Source organism: Salvia splendens, chromosome 21 (assembly GCF_004379255.2).
Source record: "Salvia splendens isolate huo1 chromosome 21, SspV2, whole genome shotgun sequence".
In the NCBI taxonomy this organism is placed as follows: Eukaryota; Viridiplantae; Streptophyta; class Magnoliopsida; order Lamiales; family Lamiaceae; genus Salvia; species Salvia splendens.
The window spans coordinates 22804395-22825799 of NC_056052.1; the positions used below are offsets into that span (position 1 = coordinate 22804395).

Genomic DNA, 21405 nt, shown 5'->3' on the forward strand with positions numbered 1-21405 from the left:
GGGTGGCACTTGGCTCCACGGGTTGTATTGTGGGTAAGACCTGCTCGATGACAGAACTAGTTGGCTCGGGTGGATCTTCAGTGGGAGGATGATTGTGTGGCATTGGTAACCAACTTAACGAGTCAACATGTTCATCGGGTTTCTCCCCCTGACTGTTTAGTTAGGTATGATAAAAGAATTCGGTTTCCAAGAAATCACATTTCATAGTAGTTATCACCTGGCGATTTTTTGGATCAAAGCACCTATGCCCTTTTTTGTTTATCCCATACCCAATTAAGACACACTTAACGGCACAGGGAGAAAGTTTGGAACGTTCATGTTTTGGAATGTGTACAAATACAGAACTGCCAAAAACACGAGGAGGAAGGGATAAGGCGGCAGGAATAGAGGTTAAGGTGGATAACTCAAAGATTGGGGTTTGGAGTTTAAGAATCCTAGTGGGTAACCGATTTTGTAAGTAGACGGAGGTAGCTACAGCTCTGGGCCAGAAATATTTGAGGACTTTAGAGTCAAGAAGAAGAGCTCTAGTTACTTCTAAAATAATTCTATTTTTTTTTTCTGCAACACCATTCTATTCTGGATATAGGCACATGATGTTTGATGAATGAGACCATTTTTTACAAAGAATTCTTTCATTTGGGTGTTAACGTATTCCTCCCCATTGTCAGATCCAAGAATCCTAATTTTTTTCTGAAACTGTGTAAGGACCATAGAATAGAATTCAGTAAATTTAGAAAAAACATTGTATTTATTCTTAAGGAAATATACCCAAGTCATTCGTGTGCAGTCATCGACAAATAAGACAAAATATCTAATCCCATTACCCCCAACAGTTGGTGCTGGACCCCACACATCAGAATGAATTAAAGAAAATAGAGAATCAACTCTAGTATTACTGGGTAAAAAGGAATGTCTGTGGCTTTTCGTCAAAACACAGGTTTCGCAATTAATAGAATGATGTTAAGCAAAATGGGGAAACAACATTTTTAAATAACCAAATGATGGATGCCCTAACCGCCTATGCCACAACCACGCTTCCCGTTTTGTTGTTCAGTGAGCCAGCATTGCTTTGCCAGTTTGAGCTATCTCATCTACGTAGTATAACCCGTGACGTTCAGTTCTACGCCCAACAATCGTTCCTGTCCGAATATCCTGTAGAAGACAAAATTTTGGATGTATTAGGAGGGTGCAATTAAGCTCACGGGTTACATGACTGACAAACATCAATTTTTGTGTTAAAGATGGGACATAAAGGCAATTAGAGACTTTTAGGGTAGGAGATATTTGAATAGTGCCAACACCTTCTACCCGTGAAATTTCCCCACCATCATATTCCATATAAGCACGCTTAGACTTATGAAATAATTCTATATCAGACTTATCATACGTCATGGTGTCAGTTGCCATACAGTAAAAAATCCACCCTCTATCGTTTTTTCTACCCAATTCACTTACTCGACACGAGACAGCAACATCAGGCTCATTTTCTAATACCGAGAAATGATTTTTGCACACTATATCATCAGAAATTTTGTTTTGGGGTTTAAAATGCAAAATAATCTAAGGTACGAGGGCCACTATCCAAACAATTGGGGTGATTGTGTAAAAAAGGCAAAATGTGGGGTTCCCTTTTTAAAAAAATGGGGATGTTTTTGTGATTTTTGTAAAAGAGAAGTGTTAGGGAATAAATCCCCAAACCCGTTACGTTCTTCGGATACGCCTCCTCCGTAATTCGCCCTAGCCGCTGCTGATTCAGTTGGCTTACATCCCTCTCTGTTAATTCCGGTCGCCCACCAGCCTGCTCCGTTCATGGGTTCCTCCGTCCGACCCGCGAGACCCCTGGCTTAGGCGATCTCTTGGTTGCCCGCCGGGGCATTTTCCTTCCTCTCATCATCCTGTCCCACCGCCATTTTTCCTTTTGCAGTTGATCGATTGCTCTTGTGTCCATCTTCCCACCACTCCGGAAAGCCAATTAAATGAAAACATGTTTCCCTTGTGTGCTTCGACATGCCGCAATGAGAACAATGGAGTTTGGATTTGTCGATTTTGGCATGGTGAGAGGGGTTTCCGCGATTAGGCGGTGCGGTGGTGCTCCCTTGTGCGGTGGCGGTGGCGGTGGCAGACCTCTGTTCTATTCTAGTGATTGAATTGAGTCTGCGGTGGTGGTGTTCCATATCGGGCCCCAAAGCCTGAGCCGATACCCGACTCATGTGTTGCCGGCTTCCAGTTCATTGTCCAATTCTCCTCCTGTTTGATGACGCCCAATGCCGCTTCGGCAGTTGGCTCCGGGGTTTCCTTCAATAAATCTCGTCGGAGTGCGTCGTATCGATCATCCAGCCCCGACAAAAACTGGTACAATTTCTTCGTCTCGCTCTCTTTGTGGTATGTAATTGCGACTTTGTCGCAACACGTATATGGACAGGGCTTTCTTGTTTCGATGTTTATCCACAAATTTTGTAACTCACTCCAGTATTCTTCTAGAGTTTGACTTCCTTGTACAAACTTGCTTATTTTTGTGTCGAGATCGTAGACTTGTTGTGGATCGGCCCTCACTCCGAACGTTGTCGTTTGACTCTTCCACGTGCCTTTTGCGGTTTGATGTTGTGCAAACTGCATCACCAATCTCGGCTCCATATCTTGAACGAGCCATGAGTAAACGGTGTAGTCCGCTGCCTGCCATGCCTTGTACTCGGAATCGGTTGGTTTCGGTGGTGCTGCCTCACCCTCAAGGTGATCAAGTTTCTCCCGGCTGCCTACAGCGGCACGCATCAGCCGAGACCAAACGGGGAAGTTTTTCCCGTCGAATTTTATTCCTACAATCATCGTTTCAATAGTTTTGGCCATATTGATTGATGCTCACTTGATTTTGGTTTTCTGCTTTGTAGGGGTAGGAATGTGTATGGGATGGTTTGTTTGCTGATTTTGGCCGATTGGTTTGAGAAGGGTTAGAACAATGATGATTTGAATCTGAGTTCAAAAAAAATAAGGATCGAAACTTGTTATTGATACCATGTTGTAATTTGAGATTTGGGATTGTATTGTTTTCATTGATAAAATCTGAATGAATATTACATTCATACTCCACCCTTATATAGGCTATGGAGTCTCTACAAAGGAAATAATAATATGCCTAACTTACATCAATCTAAATAAGGTAAAAGCTCCTACCTAGTTTCCTATAATATTTGGTAATATTTCTTCCCTGGTTTAACAACTGGACCAATTTATTGAAACGCACAACGCCACCCACATACACAAAGCAGCAAATCAACCACCACAGCCAAATCCAAAATTCATTACTAAATAGAATTATGTATTATCCTCACTCTAATCCTACTCAGCCACTATCTACCTGACTGTGATGATATGCGTAACGAGGCACAAAACCAGCTGACACACTAACTGTGAAGAAGGTCGATCATTCTACCTCCCTCCTTAAGAAAGATGGCAATGCATAGGCAGCTCTATGAATATGTGAGTCATAAGCAAACCATAACTGACGAGTATAGTGCAATCAGATCAGAACCATGGAAATTTGGGATAAAATGATCTCTGGACATGTGTGTGTTGTGTGTGCCATGTATTAAAATTGATACTTACAAAAACAAGGACAATACTATAGTTGAGGGTTGAGTTTGGCTAAATTACAGAACATTGATGCTCTCTCCATATTAGCTTAGTGCACCATGCTGATGGAATAGGAGCAGATTCAGAAGCTTCGATAAAGAATTTGAAGAATAGACCAGAACATACCTCGGAGTTGTAAAATTTAATTTCCCTTCTGTAGCAAGACCACCATCCAACTTCTCAACAGGGTGTACATCGACTTTTCATTTGGCTGAAATTTTGATATTATTAAATTTATGATAAATTAAAAAAGAATGCTACTTGGGATTAATTGCAATATTTCAAATTTTGTGTTGAAAATTGTAATGTGAGTAAATTACTTACATTTATTTACCAATTTAATAAAATAATTTCATCAAATGGCATTTTAGGTGATTATTCGAAAATACCTAGCATTTCCCAAAAAATACTCAATGTATCATTTTTGTTTTAAAAATTCCCGCAAAAAAATTATCATAGTTATCATTGAACATGAGCCTAACTAACACAATGGCTGTTTTTTTAGGCGGCAACCTTGGTTAAGCATGGATTTCGACCATTGCAATCATTTTTGACCGCTTACTAGTATAATATTTCCCCTATAGTGCCATGCCTAAGCATCCCTCATGAATCTGACCACGAGGAGGAGCCAACCATGGTCAGGGGAGACGGTGCAAGAAAATGGTGTTGTAGTAAAAAACAGTAATACATATCTAAATAACCACCTCAAAAGGCGATAGATACAGAGTCATTGATAAAAAGAATGTATAATAACTATTCATAAACATGAATGGTGAATCCAAAAATTCTATACACATAAAAAAACGAATAGATACCCCAAATTGAATCATATTCACAATTTAAAAAAAAAACATACTATAACCATATCATGTGAGCAGGTGGTCAAGGTGGCCCCATCGTCATAGGGAATTCAAATTCCCCTGTGATAAGATACTACAAAAGGAAGTTGATCACAAATCAATAAGCCTATAAAACAATTTAATCATCCAAGAATTAATTGACAATCAACTCTCAACTATGGATAGATTGTAAGAGCTGGACATAAAATGTAACCAACTTGGTATATTGCTGAAACATGGAACAATTTACTGATTTCACATGATGAAGTAAATAGAACCTAAAATCGACCCGAAAGATAACCTTATGGCCGAGATGTGATGGTGAAATTTCAATGGCAACAAGTCAGATCCACGACAACAACACTGATGTTGTCGTGGCTGCCCCGAGCCATTGCCAACTGGACCAAAATGGCAGCTGCTTCCATTGTGCGTGTAGAGTCGGAGCATGAATTCGTTCTTATAATCCGCCTTCCAAACACCTCCTCACCACCTGACATGCAATCTCATTAGAAATCACATCCCACAGCCCATCGCTTGTGCGTGTAGAGTCGGAGCATGAATTCGTTCTTATATTAAGTCTCTTGTGCAACTAGTGAATGAAAATAAGTACTCCTTTTTGGGATGGATTTTGAGAAAATGTTGGTTGAAAAAGTTGATAGAATGTGAATCCATTTTTGTATATTAGTTTTATAATGAAATGGTATTGGAATAAGTTAGTAATTAATACGTCGGGTCTAATTATAATTATAAATTTATGGAGTAGTAATGTATAATTTATAATAAAAGTAAAATGAGAGTGCTATTGATTGGCAAAGAGAACACCTATATAAGACCAGATGGAAGATTACTTTTTCCATGAATATTCAGTTGAAGAAAAGCAATAGGCAAACTTTCTAAACTTGTGTTATAAAAAGTATTACTACTACTCAGAATTTGAATATTATGCTCACTTTTAAATATTTTTAAGTAAGTTATCACCAATCTAGCTAACATTCATCATCTATGTAAATCACTAAATCAATAATTATGGAAAGGATTATACATCAACTTTAGAAGCAAATCCAATTAATAATTTTAAAGACTTGTTACCTTGTGATCATCGGATATCTGCACGGCAACACCGCCGCGGCACATCACCGCCCTAGCGTCCCCGCAATTCGCCACGACGATCTCCTCCTCCCCCACCACCACCACGACGGCCGTCGACCCAGTCGACGCCACCAACGCGCCACTCTTATTCACTTCTTCATCCATCCTCATAAAACCAACCGACATCACTCTCTATCTCCTCACCGCCATCTTCCACCACAATCTCCGCCACCAGCTTATGCAACATCTCACTGCAAGCACGCGCCACGCGCCACCCCCCGTGGCCGTCGTAAACTCCGAAGAAACTGTAACTCTTCCCGCCTTTCCTCACAAAATCCAGCTCCGCCGCCACCGCGTCCTCCATCTCTCTCCTCCGACCAATAATCGAAACCGTTCCATGCTCCGGCAAGGCTGTGCCACCGTTTCGAGATCCGGCGTCGTTTTCCGGTAACTGAACCAGCAACGCTTCCTCCATCAATCTAATCTCTTTCTTAACATCGGATATCCTTTTCCTACTAGAAACCTTACGATCGGAAAAAAAATACCAGATCTCCGGATTTTCCGATCGAAACCGACTTAATCCGCCGGAGCTCCATCTTTTTCCTGCCAAAATTCTTCGCGTCGACACCTTCCAAAACCACTTCGTCAGTTTTAAACTCCAACACTCCGCTCTGCTCCAAATTCATCGAAATTCACTACTAATTAATCAATCTCACGAGAGAGGGAAGAGAAGAAATAGAAAACAGATACGCATCATAACGGAATACGGCAACTGCTGCATGAGAAGAGCAAAATGAGGGAAAATCTGAACCGTTGAAACTTTAAATAAGAAGGGACTTGGATCGGCGCCACGTCGAGGGAATGCGGCGGTCAAGTAAAATAATGAAGCGCCGAACCACGTGGGTTGTCAACATTGGGTATGTTGACACGTGGCGTGAGCATCTGGAACTAAGGCCATCATCAACGCGTCACGCGGGTGGCCGGAACCCGTCACACAGGGACGGGACGGCAGCGCGACGCGTTGCGGCGCCCCATCTCGTCCCTAGCCTGTCACCATCTCGTCACGAAACCCGTTCCGCCGGGATGTAACGCAGGACAGCTCGCCACGCGCTGCGGCGACGTGGTGCGCTCCCAGGCCATGCGTGACTCCCACTCACCGGCCCGCGAGTAGGCGTCGTCACGCTGACGCAATAATTAATTTTTTTTAAAAAAATCAAATTAAATAAAACAAAATTAAAAAAAGTGAAACGTAATGTTACCATTTAAAAGAGTCGTTTTCTTTTATTTATTTATTTTTTATTTTTTTACTCTATAAATACTCCTAATCCATCCTCATTTCACATAACTATACATCTATTCTTCCAAATTCATCTCCATTTCCTCTCTAATTTTCATCTAACATCTAATCACAACATGTCCGGCGACGGAAATTCCGGCGGTGGCGGCTCCGGCGCGTGGGATCTCAAAGCGTTCGGCGACTGGGGGAGCATGTACAACACATTTGGGTGGTTCCGGTTCGTCGACGCCGGGCTCGACGCCGGGCACCCAGGGTTCGGGCACGCCGGGGGTACCAACCACCCAATTTTGATGTTGATGCATACGCCCGTCCCTCCGCCCCGCGGTATTCGCATGGAGGAGGAGGAAGGCCGAGGCGGGGGAGGAGGCCGAGGCGGGGGAGGCTCCAGGGCGGAGGAGGAGGAGGAAGATCTAGGCCGGCATCCGTACGGCCCCGAAGAAACGCTGGCGGTGTACAACGCCTGGATCAGCGTCTCGTACGATCCCATCTCGGCCCCAAAGGTCACCGAGGCCTACCATGAGATTAAGCCGAAAAAGACCCGCCGCCGCACATAAAAGATGCTCCGCGCTCACTTTGACCGAGTCGACAGAGAGGTCAAACGATTCTGCGGCATATACAAGAATGAAGCGGCTCAGTACCAATGCGGAGCCACGGGAGCGGACATTCTAAGGTCGGCTTTGCGGGTCTACTACGAAGACACCGGCAAACAATTCAAATATGCCGATGTTTGGGAGGTCGTTAGGGACGAGGAAAGGTGGGCCGGCGGTGTGCGGTCCAGCTCGGGCTCGACCTCGAAGTGCACGAAGCACACGGTGAGTGGCCAATACTCGTCTTGTGATGGCGGTTCGGGAATCGGGCCATAAGAGTTTGCCTCGCAGGAGGAGGAGACCCCGACAGACGATGCCGGGGGGTCCTCCCGTGGGCGCCATCGGCCGCAAGGGAGAAATGCGGCGAAGGCGGCTAGAGGGAGGGAGGAAGGGCCGAGCCGAATCAAGCCAGGCGGGCACGGGCTCGGGCGGACCCTCGAACTCCCTTATGTCCATGTACATGACCGCCACAATGGCGGACACTGCCAACTTTACGCCACCCAATACGAAGCCTGGCTTAACGGAGTCCTGTTTATGGCGGCACAACATGATATCCCGCCTCCAAGTGGCCTCAGGGCACCTCCACCGCCTTCGGGGGATGATTCACCGGCGGAGTAGTTATTTTATTTTCTATAAAATTGTATTTTAAATTATGTCATTTTTATTTTTTTTAGGATTTTAATTATGTCTTTTTTTATTTTTTTGAATTTTATGTTGTATTTTTATTTTATGTTGTAATATTATTTTATTTTTAATGAAGTGTGTTTTTTATTAATTGAATTTGGTGAAAAAAATAAAAAAATGAAATTGAATGAATAGTAATTTAAGGGACGGAGGGTTGCAGGTTCCGACCCTTAGCTAAGGGATGGAGTAAAAAGTACAGCAGGGCCTGCAAATAGTGTTTTAAGGGTTGGTTAAAGGGCGGTATAGTAACAGCGTTGTGGATGGCCCAAGTGGTTAGAATTTTGATCGGAGTTTTAAGGTGGCACAAGATTCATTAATTCAAATTTTTGTTTCTACTTCTTCGGTTCTTCCTTCATTAATAGGTACTCTGTGTTACAATTTCGATTTGCCATTTTAAATTTTTCGCCATAAAAAGTCTTATTACATTTTTACTATAAATTATAAATACATTCATATACCATTAATTCAATACTTTATTATTATAAAATTAATACATAGAATATTATTTATATTCCATCATTTTTTAATAATTTTTTAATATTTTTGAAATACGTGTTAAACTCAACAAGGATTTTTAATCGTGTAATTATGTTACTCCTACTACATTGTTCTAGAATTTGAGATATTTAACTTCGAATATTAACTATTTTATTATTAGACTAATATCATAATGTATTTCTCTTTTTAGAGAAGGATCGGATGGCATATATGTGTCTGTTAATATTAGGTGGGAGACCTAGGGCTGGGGAAAAATACCGAAATATCGGCCTTATCGTATCGAAAAAATATCGAAAATACCGAATTTTAGGTATACCGTGATTTTCGGTACGGTATGATACCTTACCGAAATATTTCGGTAAGGTAAAGGTATGGATTTTTATATACCACGGCATACCGAAATTCGGTATATACCGTAATTTAAGATATATACCGTAAAATATAAATATAATTATATATTGGGTAAATTGCTTAAAAAGTCACAAACTTTGGGGAAAGTTTGGTTTTTCCCACAAACTATAAAAGTTGCGCCTAAACTCACGAACTTTATGGGATCGTGCAAATTTCCCAAACTACCTGACCTGACGACAGATTTCCGTTAAAAACTTATCCCGCGTGGCATGCCGGATGCTTGACTTGGCAAAATTTCTGAACTCAGGTAATATAACCTCTTTTTGGCTGATTTCGAAAGCTCAACCCCAATTCAATAGACGGAAAACATAATTGACAAGAGTGAAATCGTCGACAAACGGTTTAGGGATGAAATCGGCGACGTGTAAAGAAGATTCAATAAAAAAAGCATAAAACGACGTAATCGACAAGAGTGAAATCGTCGACAAACGGTTTAGGGATGAAATCGGCGACGTGTAAAGAAGATTCAATAAAAAAAGCATAAAACGACGTCGTTTTGTGCCCAGTCAGAAATGTTGCCAAGTCTCGCCTCCGGCATGCCACGTGGGATAAGTTTTTAACGGAAATATGTCGTCAGGTCGGGTAGTTTGGGAAATTTGCACGATCCGATAAAGTTCGTGACTTTAGGCGCAACTTTTATACTTTGTGGGAAAAACCAAACTTTCCCCAAAGTTTGTGACTTTTTAGGCAATTTGCCTTTATATATAAAATATATTTTATATATTTTAAAATTATAAAATCTATTGTGAAATATAAATATAATATGAATAAAATATAGTATTTAATATATTATTTAAATTATAAAATATATATAGTATTCTAAAAACTCAAATATTCAATTTTTATTGATGTTGAATGTAAGGTATACCGAACTTTGATACGACATACCGAAAATGAGGTACGGTATCGGTATGAAAATTCTCCATCCGAAAATAAGGTATACCGAAAATTTTGGTAAGGTAAATGTATGATTTTTTCGCATACCGATAAGGTATACGGTATGATGGTTTCGGTAAGGTATACCGTACCTACCCACCCCTAGGGAGAGCTGCATCAAATGTTTATCAACAAATTAGAAAGATAATCATTCAACTTATTCCTAAACCACCACAAGAAAAAAAAACTCAAGTTTGTAAAATTACCATAATAAATAGCATAACAAACAGATAAATGTGATGATTTGGCATTCTATTAAAATAAAATCATAAAATATGCGTATTTTCATCTAATCTAAAAAAATACTACATTTTAAGAAAATAAAGGTATATCTGACCTATCAAAAAATTTAAAGAGAACTGAGATTTTCAAAATATCAGACATTTTTTTAAGAACTCCGAGAATTCTAAATTATTTACGTCGTGATGATGAAGCAAAGGTGTCGTGGTGTAGTTGGTTATCACGTCAGTCTAACACACTGAAGGTCTCCGGTTCGAACCCGGGCGACGCCAAGTTCTTTTTTTTTTGTCACTCTTTTCCGGCTTAGTTAGAAAAATGTAACACTCGCTTGTCAAGCATTATCTTTTCAAAAAGAATTACTCCTACTAACTATTAACAAAATCAATGGTATATAAAAGACTTAAATAATTAAAGAATTTGTAGCGCAAATAAACCTTATTTTATAGTAGTATAACTTGACAAATTGGTTAATGCTACTACTTTGAATTCAATCTTTAACAGAAATGTAAAGGGTAAGTTCCCAATTGGCATGAGTTCATTGTTACTTGTCACAAGTCCAAGAAATGAACATTGTGGCGGACACAATAGACAAAGTTGCACCCAACATGGTTCGGCGACTGCTACTGTCAATGGACGTCGGATAGACAACAGAAGTAAAATCTAATCACAAATAGTTGAAATGAAATTTAATAGAGTTTCTAGCCATCATAGGCCAATAATGGAATCGGTCGACCTCAGTTCCACATTCATAAGGTCCATAATTGTTTGAGTTGAATGATATGATATGGAAACTCATTGCTTGACGATGCACCTAATGCCTCTCTTTTGTTAATACTAGCTGTATTCTTCTTCTTCTTAATTTATGTAGTAGACTTTAAAAAAAAACACTAGTACTTCTAAAATATGTACTAATTGATATATTATATTAACTTCACTGAATAAATGAATATTGTGCCAATTAAGTTGCATTTGGCAACATGTCATTTCTCTGGAAAACTAATTTTAATTCCTTTAACTAGTAGTAGATGATATAGTATTATAGATTTATAGTGACAAATTAGTACGATAACTAAAATATAGTATCATTTTCAAGTCTTTGTAGATTCAAGAACATAATTTTACGAGAAATTTACCCCTCATTTTTGTTCATGAAATGACAACTGCAATATCCTAATGTACTACTCAAAGTGAAGTACTCCATTTAAAACCCTATTCCCCTAAAGGCGTATGATACCAGAATCAGAATATGTAATAAAAAGTGTATTATTTTATTCTTAGAGAATATTTTATTTCATTTCAATATTAATTTGACCTTCCATCAATTAAGATTTGTGGATGAGATTAGATTAGTTTGCATTTAACTAATGTTGTGTTTTGGGTATTCCTTGCTATCACAAATATCTTCAAGAAAAAGTCTTCATAAGGTCCAACAAATGTGTCATTATATAATTACTCTTACACAGATAACTCACTTTCCCTTTGCTTAGAAATATTAACTTTATTGTTTCAATGTATACCAATTGTGATTCTAAAAACATGCAACTTTATCTTCTCCTTTTTTCACTTTCGGTGTCTTGTAATTGATAATTTAAGTAGCAATTTGTAGGTTAGTGGTCTAAAGAAATATAGATGGTAGTAATTGCAATTCCTTGTGTCCCACATGTCTTAATCAATACCAATATACAATTATCACAAAATTAAGTGAGTTTAAATGGTTGTCCTTTTTTTTGGACCACATTTTTTCATGGTATATCATAATCAGTTGTTGAATAATTACTCTTAATTCTTTAAGTATTTGTCTTTTTAGTTTTTTTTATAATCGTCCAAATTCCAAAAGGATAAGCTTAAAGTAGATTCTCTCTTTTAATCACCACGCAAACAAGATTGCTTTATCCTAATTAATATATGTTGGGTAGTGTCTGTATCAGGGCCGTCCCGACAAAATCAGAGGCCATGTGCAAAAATCTAAAATGAAGCCTACCCCTATAAAAAAAAGACAATGCATTTTAAAGCTATATGATAATTAAAGAAATATATCATTTCTAACCTCGATTGCATAGTCTTTACTTGAACAACATCATTCTTTTGGTGTTCTTTGAAATGAAATCTTCGACGATGTTCTCATATGCAATCTTCTCCAGCATCTCACTCTCGAGTGCGATTATGGCCAAATCATTCAGTCTATCTTGTGTCATTGTAGAACGCAAATATGACTTCAATAGCTTCAATTTAGAAAAGCTTCGTTCTGCCGATGCAACAGTGACATGAATAGTTAACATAACTCTATATGCAATAGTTGCATTGGGAAAGCAGACATGTTGCTATACAAGAGAAATAGCTTTGTTGGACTGAAAAAATAGGAATACATGTATATGGGCTGAAATATTTCAGAGGCCCCTGAAAATTGGGGGCCCTGTGCGGTCGCACAGGCCGCACGGGCCAAGGGACGGGCCTGGTGTGTATATATGATATGACGAGAGAAAAAGAGAGATTATTTAGCATGCTAATTTTAAAAGTGCCACGAGTTTATCTCCCTGTTCAATCAAATTCGCCAAACCAATAAAAAACAATTCATCAAATCAAATAAACTCCTCACAATAACTCATAAGCGGAAATTGAGATTCTTCATGATCTATTTCAGAATAGGTACAATGATTTTTTAAGATTTATAATTTGTTCTAAAAATTAGCTACCATTTCACATCTTCCTCCTCATCAATTTGAGATAATTTTAGCTCAATAGATACTAATACTACATGATTTAAATCCAATAAATAAAAAAATGTCAATTTTCGGATGATAACACTGTTATATGGAGGATATATGTATGAAAGTGATAGCTTACTATCAAGAGGTGACACAGAAGATTATTGCAGTATATCATAAACTAATCATTATTAGACTAAACTAGCAATTACTATCATTCTTCAAACAAAATTTACATATGATGTAATACATCAACAATCAATCAAATATACTCCCTCCTCCGTCCCCTAATAGGAGTCGCTCTTTGACCGGGCACGAATTTTAAGAAATGTAGAGAAAAGTTGGTTGAAAAATGTAGTGGGATGTAGGACCCACATTTTTATATTGGTTTTATAATAAAATATGAGTGGAGTGAGTTAGTGGAATGTGGGGCCTACTACCATTTATGGTAAAAATGAAGAGTGACTCTTAATGGGAGCGGCCCAAAATGGAAATTAGCGACTCTTATTCGAGGACGGAGGGAGTAATATCTTTATTTGATATGATGAAAGGCTCAATAATCAAATATAATCAAACCTTGTTATTTCTGATACCTTCTAAAATTGGTAAAGAGATTTACTTATATTTAGTTAAGACTTAAAAAACTATGGTTTGAAAATATGGCACGACCGCATCACACGTGTTCGCTTGCAATCAAACACATGATTATTTGCAAAAGGAAAACAAAAATCATCCAAAATAAAAAATAATTTTCCAAGTGGAGAAAGGAGAAACCATCTTCTCTCTACAAAGCTCCTGAAAAACAAAGTTTAGGGCATTAGCAATACGGCGCCCTATGACGCGCCACGTCAGCAGTTTTATCCTCCTACCTCCCCACATGCAGTGGGGCGCCCTATGGCGCGCCACATCATCATTTTTTTAATATTTACAAAATCCATACGAATTTTAAAAAAATAATACATTTAAATACGAATTTCAAAAACTTCATTTCATTTAATAAAAATTAATACATTACAATGCGAATTTAAAAAAACGCAAACTCAGCGACGGCGGTTACGAGCCCACACTTCTTCAATCATGTCGCTCATGAGCTGCGCATGCTCCTGTTGGTTGCGCATTGAGGCCTGTCTAGATAGAACCTCTTCGAAGCCTAACGGTAACCCTCTATCGGGTGTGTAGGTCGATGTGCCGGAAGAGCTAGATGCACGGTCGTCTTCATTCCAATCGGTGATGCTTCCGCCTTCACTCTCGACTATCATGTTGTGCATGATTATACACGCATATATGACATCGGCGATGACTTCCTTGTACCAGAAAATCAAAACCGCGTGCCATCGTCCGCGTCGATCGTCCGCAACCTCCACAATGGGGCGGACGATGACCATCGTCCGCGGCCATCGTCTGCGACAGTCGCAATGGGGCGGACGATGGCCATCGTCCGTGCTATCCTCCGCGACCGAAGTATAGGGCGCGGACGATAGTCCGCGCCCTATGGCACGCACCCGCAATGGGTGCGGACGATGGATGGCGCGGACGATGCGCGCCATCGGACGTGCCATCGTCCGCCCATTGCGGATGCTCTTAGGCTTTAAAGAGTAGTCCCATTCATATAAACTACATCTCCACAACAAAAGTCCACATTCCATCCAAATATAAATTATTGAAAGAGACCAAATTTACCAATAAAAGACATATAAATTGTACTTTTAAGACCCACCATTAAACTCGAGGCTCTTTGCCACCACTAAAAAAAAAGTTTGTAAATTGAAAAATAGACATATCACCAATATAGAAACTCATAAAGATAAACCACCAAGAATTTAGGCTAGAATAGTAGAACTTTTTAAATCATCCAAATAAAGAAGAGAAAAAGGTACAACTTTAATAAGACCACCGTGGTGTGGCGGCTACCACCATGCTCCGCCGCTGGCAGGCAAAGAATCCCACCAAGATCGATCCATCCACCACCCTTTTTACAACACAAACTCAAACCCCACTTCTCCATTCTCTATCCTTCTCAAAATGTGAAAGTTGCTATATAGTACTAGTAGTATATTATAATCACTTTACATTTTTTTTTCTTTTACAATTTCCTTCCTTTTTTACCTCTGCCCAATTCACCCACCTGCAAAAAGCAACCAAAACTGCAAGAATGAGAACCACTTGCTCTGCGAAAAAAGTCGACACAAATATTCAAACACAAAATCGGTAGACATCATGTTGAATGCTTTAATCACTTGCTCGGTTTTTACTCTCACCTTTGTCACAAACTCAGTAAATCAAGGAAGTATACGACCCATTTTTTTTTAACTCTCTCTTCTTTTAAAAAAACGACCATCTTTTGACTAGTAATTCTTCACAAACATTTTCAGTTTGATGGTGCCTTTGTCAATGCCAAGAAATATACTACTAGTATTAAACTATTGTTAGTTCAGACAGCAAGCTAGAAAAGTGGGAGGAGTTGTATGACTACCTAGGTTTCAAAATAGCTAAGTTCTTTCCACATTCTTACAGGACAAAATGTCTATCTATAGTTAAATATTTTTCTTGTTATGTATATATGCCTTCATCGAACCATGTAGACCTAATGCTTGCATAAGTAATAGTTTCAGCTATGTCAACAAATTGCACCATTATACGGCACCTGTACTTATAAACTTGTCTGTCGGCAATTGATTGAATTCCAATGCCTTCTGGTATGAAATGTGATTTTCTTCACGATTTTGGCCAACTAATAGATATGAGGGGTCAAATTAGCTACAGTAATATGGCAGTTTCTGGGGCTCAGATTTAAACTCAAGAATGCTGCCATTTATTTATCACAATGGCTCCCACCAAAAAAAAGTGTCAAGGCCCTATTTGAGATAAAGACTAAAAAGGGGGCAAGGGTCAAGTTGTTCAAATCTATTTTGATCTAGAATATGTGTCTAAAAACATCAGTTTTGATTTAGTTATAAGTTAGGGGAGAGACAAGCTAAGCCTTACAAACATTAGCAACTGATTTGTGTGTGTCCATTAGCAAATAGCAATGATTCTTGCCTACCTTACTGGACAGAATGACTGAAATACCCCTCTCTATAACTCCTAGAAGCAGTGTCGGTGGGCTAAGCATTTTCGTCTCTAACAGTATTTAGAAAAATATGACTATAGCAACAACCGAAACTCCTGGTCAGCTTTTATTATTTCTGAAATCGGTAGAAAATGACAAGACAGAGCCCACGGGGTACCAGAAACAGACAAGGCTTGGTATCTTTATGTGATTGGCATTCATAATGTAAGATAGAAATCATTAGAAGATGGGGGGCCTGGTTGATATTGCATGTTAGTAGTGAAATGGAGAAAGCTTACCGTTTAATTTTGCTTAAGGCCTACTTGTCGGTTGCTTGAACGCAACAGTGGGAGCTATCCGGCAACTCCTCTTCTGATGCTCCAGCACAAGTTGGTCGGCAAACCAGTCTAGTTTCTCCAAGTTGCTCTGCTCTCCTATCTTCTTACCACTGAAGAGGACAGACTCCACATTTTTCTGCTTCAGCATCTCATCTGCTATCCCCATTAGCATTTTTACGTTCCTCGGACTGGGGTCCGAATCCACATTTGCACCACATTGACCGAAGCTGGAACAGCTTGCCTGTTGATTGAAGGGTTCAGAAAATGTGTAGTATAAGCTAATGTTCCACTAGCCTTACTTTGTATGTTCAAGAAGACAAGTGCACATCTTAAATCACATTATCACTCATGTCTTGCAAAGTTATACGTATGTTTCTTAGTTTTTAATTAATCTCATGCTGTGTCAGCCATCAAACAAATAAATATGCACACAGATTGCACACCTGAAAAATATACATATATATAGGAGAAAAAAATAGAGTGAGAAGTTTGTTAAGGAAGGTCCTGCAGGGAAAAACAGGACCATTGCTGTAAATGGATGGCAGGACCATTTGATAAAAAGAAATCAATCCCATACCACGCCAGTTTTAAGCAAGTTCAAGTCAAATAAGAGTAGTTACATAGTCCCCTTCTCCAAAAAGCATGTGATAAAAACTATGATTGTTTTCCAAACTCAAGTCACATTCTGTGCGTGTATTACCATCTCTAGCATACACAAATATTTATAAATATTAGTAAATCATATTCATAGGCAGGACCAATTGGAGGACCGCATCAACATCACACTTGGTGAAATTACTAAATATGACAAAATTGCAAACTGTGTAAATAATATTATCCCTTCCCCTCTAATCTCATCATCCTCTCTAAATGCTATTGATTCTATTAAAATGACAAATTGGTCAATAATGTGAGTTAGAAACTCCATAAATATAGCATTGAAGGCAAGAGCCTTCTCCTGATGAAGTAAATACCTTCTTGTTGCAAAATTTAGGCTTCTTTTAAGTTGAGAATGTCAAAACAGAGTGGTGGATAGAAACTCAATGCTATTATACAGTAAATTATAGGCTGCAGATATGATCATGATAATTTTCAAGGCAGAAATGCCCATGTCAGTGTCGAAATACTGAAGTTATGGTTGGCATTTTGGCATGAGCAGCCATGTTGCATCAAAACGACAACGTTCTTCACCTGCCTTGAACTCTCCCTTTCCTTCACTCATTTCTACACATTATTCTTCTCACCCTCCCTTCCCCAAAAGAAACACACAGAATTTAATTGCATGCCCCCAAAAAAACCACTAGCGCATGTTAGCCTAATAACAGCTTCCCCATCCCACTCCAGCCTGTCTCCCCTACCCCAAAATTTTCTCAGGAATATCTGAAATTAAGCTATTGATTTCATCATAACTCATTTAGCAATCAGGATTTAAATGGTAAAAGTGATTAACTACCTGAACTCTGACGTAATTGCTGCTACGGCTTTGACCGAACGCCATTGCCACAGCGTGGTCAACCATCTCCGCCGCGCTGTCGCCGGAAATCCGCGCTAGCGGCCGCGCCCAATGCTTAGCCTTCCACGTCTTGACCTGCTCATAGTCAAAGCTGCTCTCCATCAGCTGCCCTCCGGCGCCGACTGAAAGGACCAAAATGTCCTCCACTCCTCTCACAAACGGAAACTCCTGTTTATTGTGCAGAACATGCGTGATCGCCGCCGCGGTAGGGTTGCTCATCGCCATTCCGCCGTCTAGCCCTACGCATCGGGTCAAACCGTCGACCGATTTCATGAAAACCGGATCGAAGGCGACCGGCTCGGCCGACGTCGCCAGGCACACCTCCCACAGATTGAAATCGAAGCTGTCGCTCTCGAGCGCGTCGGCTCGCGAGAACAGAAACGGCGCCGCGCTGGAGAGGTCGTAGCAGGGGATCAGAACCGGCTTGAGCGTGTCCTTCAGCGTCAGGCTGCGACCGGTTCTCTCGTCCTTGAACGCTTCCTTCATCGCCTTCTCCATACTAACCGCCGACGAACCACCGCTCCCGGATTTCTTAAAAATTCGCTTGAGAAAACCGTTCCTCGAACTCCGCGTTTTCGCAATCGAGTACACCTTTTTCCCCTCCGCCGCGAGGAACTTCCACGTATCGTCAGCGTGGAAAATCGGACGGTTCTGATCGCCGGCAGCAAATAGCATCGCTGTAAAAATTCCGCCGACGCCTGTGCCGGCGGCGACGTCGAAATAATCCGCGATTCTGGCGTCAGGATTCCCCGACTTGTTCTTCAGCGCTGTCTCCAAATACGCGAGGGTTTTTCCGGTCAAAATGCTCCGCATACCGGCGCCGTCGATGCTGAGGATGCAGATTTTCCCCCTCTGATTTTTCGCCGCCTGAGCTCCGCCGTCGGATAAGACGGCGGTCTTCGGCTGCACCGCAATCGGCTTCGGTACCCAAAGCTGCTGGTCCTCGTAGCCGAACAAAAACTTACTCTCCAAAATGGAGAAAATCTCGTAGCTCAATTTGTCGGTATCGATGCTCGGCTCCTGCAATCCAATCATTGGATTGATGCTGCGGTCGTCGTTAACATCAACACACGCCATTTTTCTGAATAAAAACCACTTCACGTCATTCGATTATATATGTGCGTTTTGAATTGGTTTGCAGCATACAAATGGCGGAAGAAGAAGGTTTTAGGATAGTGTTAGTATTTATTGCTGATTGCAGTTGCAGGCGATGGTGGGAGAAGGCGTCAAAGAGAGAGGGAGAGAGAAACAACACAAAATCCAGTTTTTGCAGAGCATGTTTGTTTGATTTCCCTTTTTATAAAAAAAGAGGATAAAGTTTTAATTTAAACAATAGAAAAAGGGCAGAAGGAAAAATAGTTTTATCGCGCTAATCTTGAAATTACTATTCCTTTATTTATTTTTCTTATATTTCCAAAACATGGTTAAAAGTAAATTTTGCATTCAATTAATAAGTTTTCTCTCAGATTTGGTAGGCTTATTTTTACTAAAAGTATAAAATTCTCTTTTCTCTTTATTTATTTGTAATTTATCAGTTTTATTGTTGTCTCATATCCATTTCATAAATACACCATAATAATTTAATAAATCTCCACTGAGTAGTGTGGATGTGATTGTCCTGCAATGTGACATATTAGAAAAATATAAAAGGAAATCTTGTAAATGTATTCGAACGTTTATGTGTAAAAAAATCGACTATAGAAGGTAAGGAATTTGTGTATATAGTAAGTTACACACGCCATAATAATAGATAGTTTTTCGATTTCTCGAATGTCAAATACTCAAATTGGAAGTAAACAATAAAGTTACAGGATTTTTATGACATTTAATAATAAGGTTTCACATAAATTAGATACGTAATATGACAATAACCTAATACTACTCGATATAATATCACTAGTGTATGTTTGGATCATGGGCACAACCACTTCAATAACTTTAAGTTTTGTTTATATTCAATCTCTTGTTTTATTTATGATTTGTGACAAAGATAAAGACGAGACATTTTTTGAAGACGCAAGTTTTAAGAAAGCATGTAAAATTTAATACTACTATTACTATTACTACTACTAATCAAACAGTATAAAACTTTTAAATAGCCAAAACCACCCTTGTGCGCATTCTATTTTATAACAAATACTCCTCATGTTTTTGTGTTAAAATGATGTTTGGTGAGATTTAGTAAATCATGTTTAACTCAAGGTGATTAAAGTTTGACTCAATGATCAAAATTGCAACATTATTAGTGTTAAAATTGCAAAGTTTGTTTATTGCTCGGAGGGTTTAGAAAATAGACGAACATGCATGATGCTATAGTTAGAAAATCTAACTAGCATTATGTATGTTATAAAAAAAATTGTAGAAAACCTATTTTTAAATGTATTTACCCACACAAATAAATAAATAAACAATTAAATATTATACTACAAAATATGATTAATTCTTACATCTCACTTTCACATAGAAACTAGTGTTCCCCCGTCACCGAAAAGTATGAAATATTTCCTTTTTTAGTCTGTCCCTTAGTCACTTTCACATAGAAACTAGTATTCCCCCTCACCGAAAAGTATGAAATATTTCATTTTTTAGTCTGTCCCTGAGTCACTTTCACATAGAAACTAGTATTCCCCCGTCACCGAAAAGTATGAAATATTTCCTTTTTTAGTCTGTCCCTGAAAAGTATGAACTTTCTAATTTTTGAAACTTCTTTCTCTCTAATGAGGTGACACCCATTCTCCACTAACAATACTTAAAAAAAAAATCTTTGTATCTCTCTCTTACTTTTCCAATTATGAATTAAAACCCGTATCGAACCAAATGTTCATACTCTTTGAGCACGGAGGGAGTATTAGCTTTTCCTCTTTGTCATAAGATAAATTAACATAGATTTAAAACTAAAATATTTTGTCTAATTCATTAAGACTGCAATTTACCTATGAGCATTCACAATAGAGTTGTCCTGGACGACTGCATGCAGGGGCCATGAAGAGGCTGAAAGCCGGGCTGAGCGGCAGTTTTTGCAACTTCACTGCGACCCATTCGACCACTCTAATTAACCTATTTTCATCTAATTTTTTTCAAATATGGATGTATCCTCTCACTTCTACCCACAACCCCACACATATTTCCATTGTTTCTTAATTCTTCACACAAATTTCTTATTCTCCATGAATTATAACCATAGTTCTTCTTTCAATCCATCTGAGTAAGATGAAATCATAATTGCGTATCTATAATGAGAAGAAAAATAGGATGAAGGATATATGCGTGTATAATATTGTACAGTATGGTAAATAATCGTGGACGAATAAGATACCACATTTATGTGGGGAGAAGAGGAAGTTGGATGAAGCTTGGAAGTAACCCACGATAGTCCATGTGAAGATGCACCATTCTATTCTTGATTGACGAACTCACGGCAACTCCAACTCGAAAAAATTTGACCATATAACAATTAAAATTTAATTTAGGAGTTAAATTAATGTTGATTTTCATATTTAATTAACATAGTTGTTTGAATTGTAATCAAGTAAATTTACTATTTTTAGAATTTCGAAGTTGCAGTCAAAGATAAGACTCATGCTGTTACAGA

The 21405-nt window shown here is 39.1% G+C and overlaps 1 protein-coding gene, 1 non-coding gene and 1 pseudogene across 2 annotated transcripts; 1 reads left to right on the forward strand and 2 right to left on the reverse strand.

The window, feature by feature from the left end:
• Positions 1-4357: 4357 nt before the first annotated feature.
• On the reverse strand, positions 4358-6322 carry LOC121783619 (annotated as a pseudogene).
• A 4084-nt stretch (positions 6323-10406) lies between these two features.
• On the forward strand, positions 10407-10480 carry TRNAV-AAC. Its single transcript has one exon. It is a non-coding gene; the product is annotated as a tRNA-Val (tRNA).
• A 4252-nt stretch (positions 10481-14732) lies between these two features.
• LOC121785355 (patatin-like protein 6) lies at positions 14733-19110 on the reverse strand. The gene is made up of 3 exons (XM_042183742.1): positions 17754-19110; positions 16262-16541; positions 14733-15038 (listed from the first exon to the last, which is right to left on the reverse strand). Exons 1-2 carry the CDS (start codon positions 18888-18890, stop codon positions 16275-16277), a joined length of 1404 nt encoding a protein of 467 aa, XP_042039676.1. The 5' UTR covers positions 18891-19110; the 3' UTR covers positions 14733-15038; positions 16262-16274.
• Between the last annotated feature and the right edge of the window lie 2295 nt (positions 19111-21405).

Coding starts and splice junctions, on each gene's coding strand:
- LOC121785355 (XM_042183742.1), bottom strand. CDS start 18,890: ATGGCGTGTGTTGATGTTAACGACGACCGCAGCATCAATCCAATGATT. Junction 16,542..17,753: donor GCAATTACGTCAGAGTTCAG/GTAGTTAATCAC, acceptor TTCAATCAACAG/GCAAGCTGTTCCAGCTTCGG.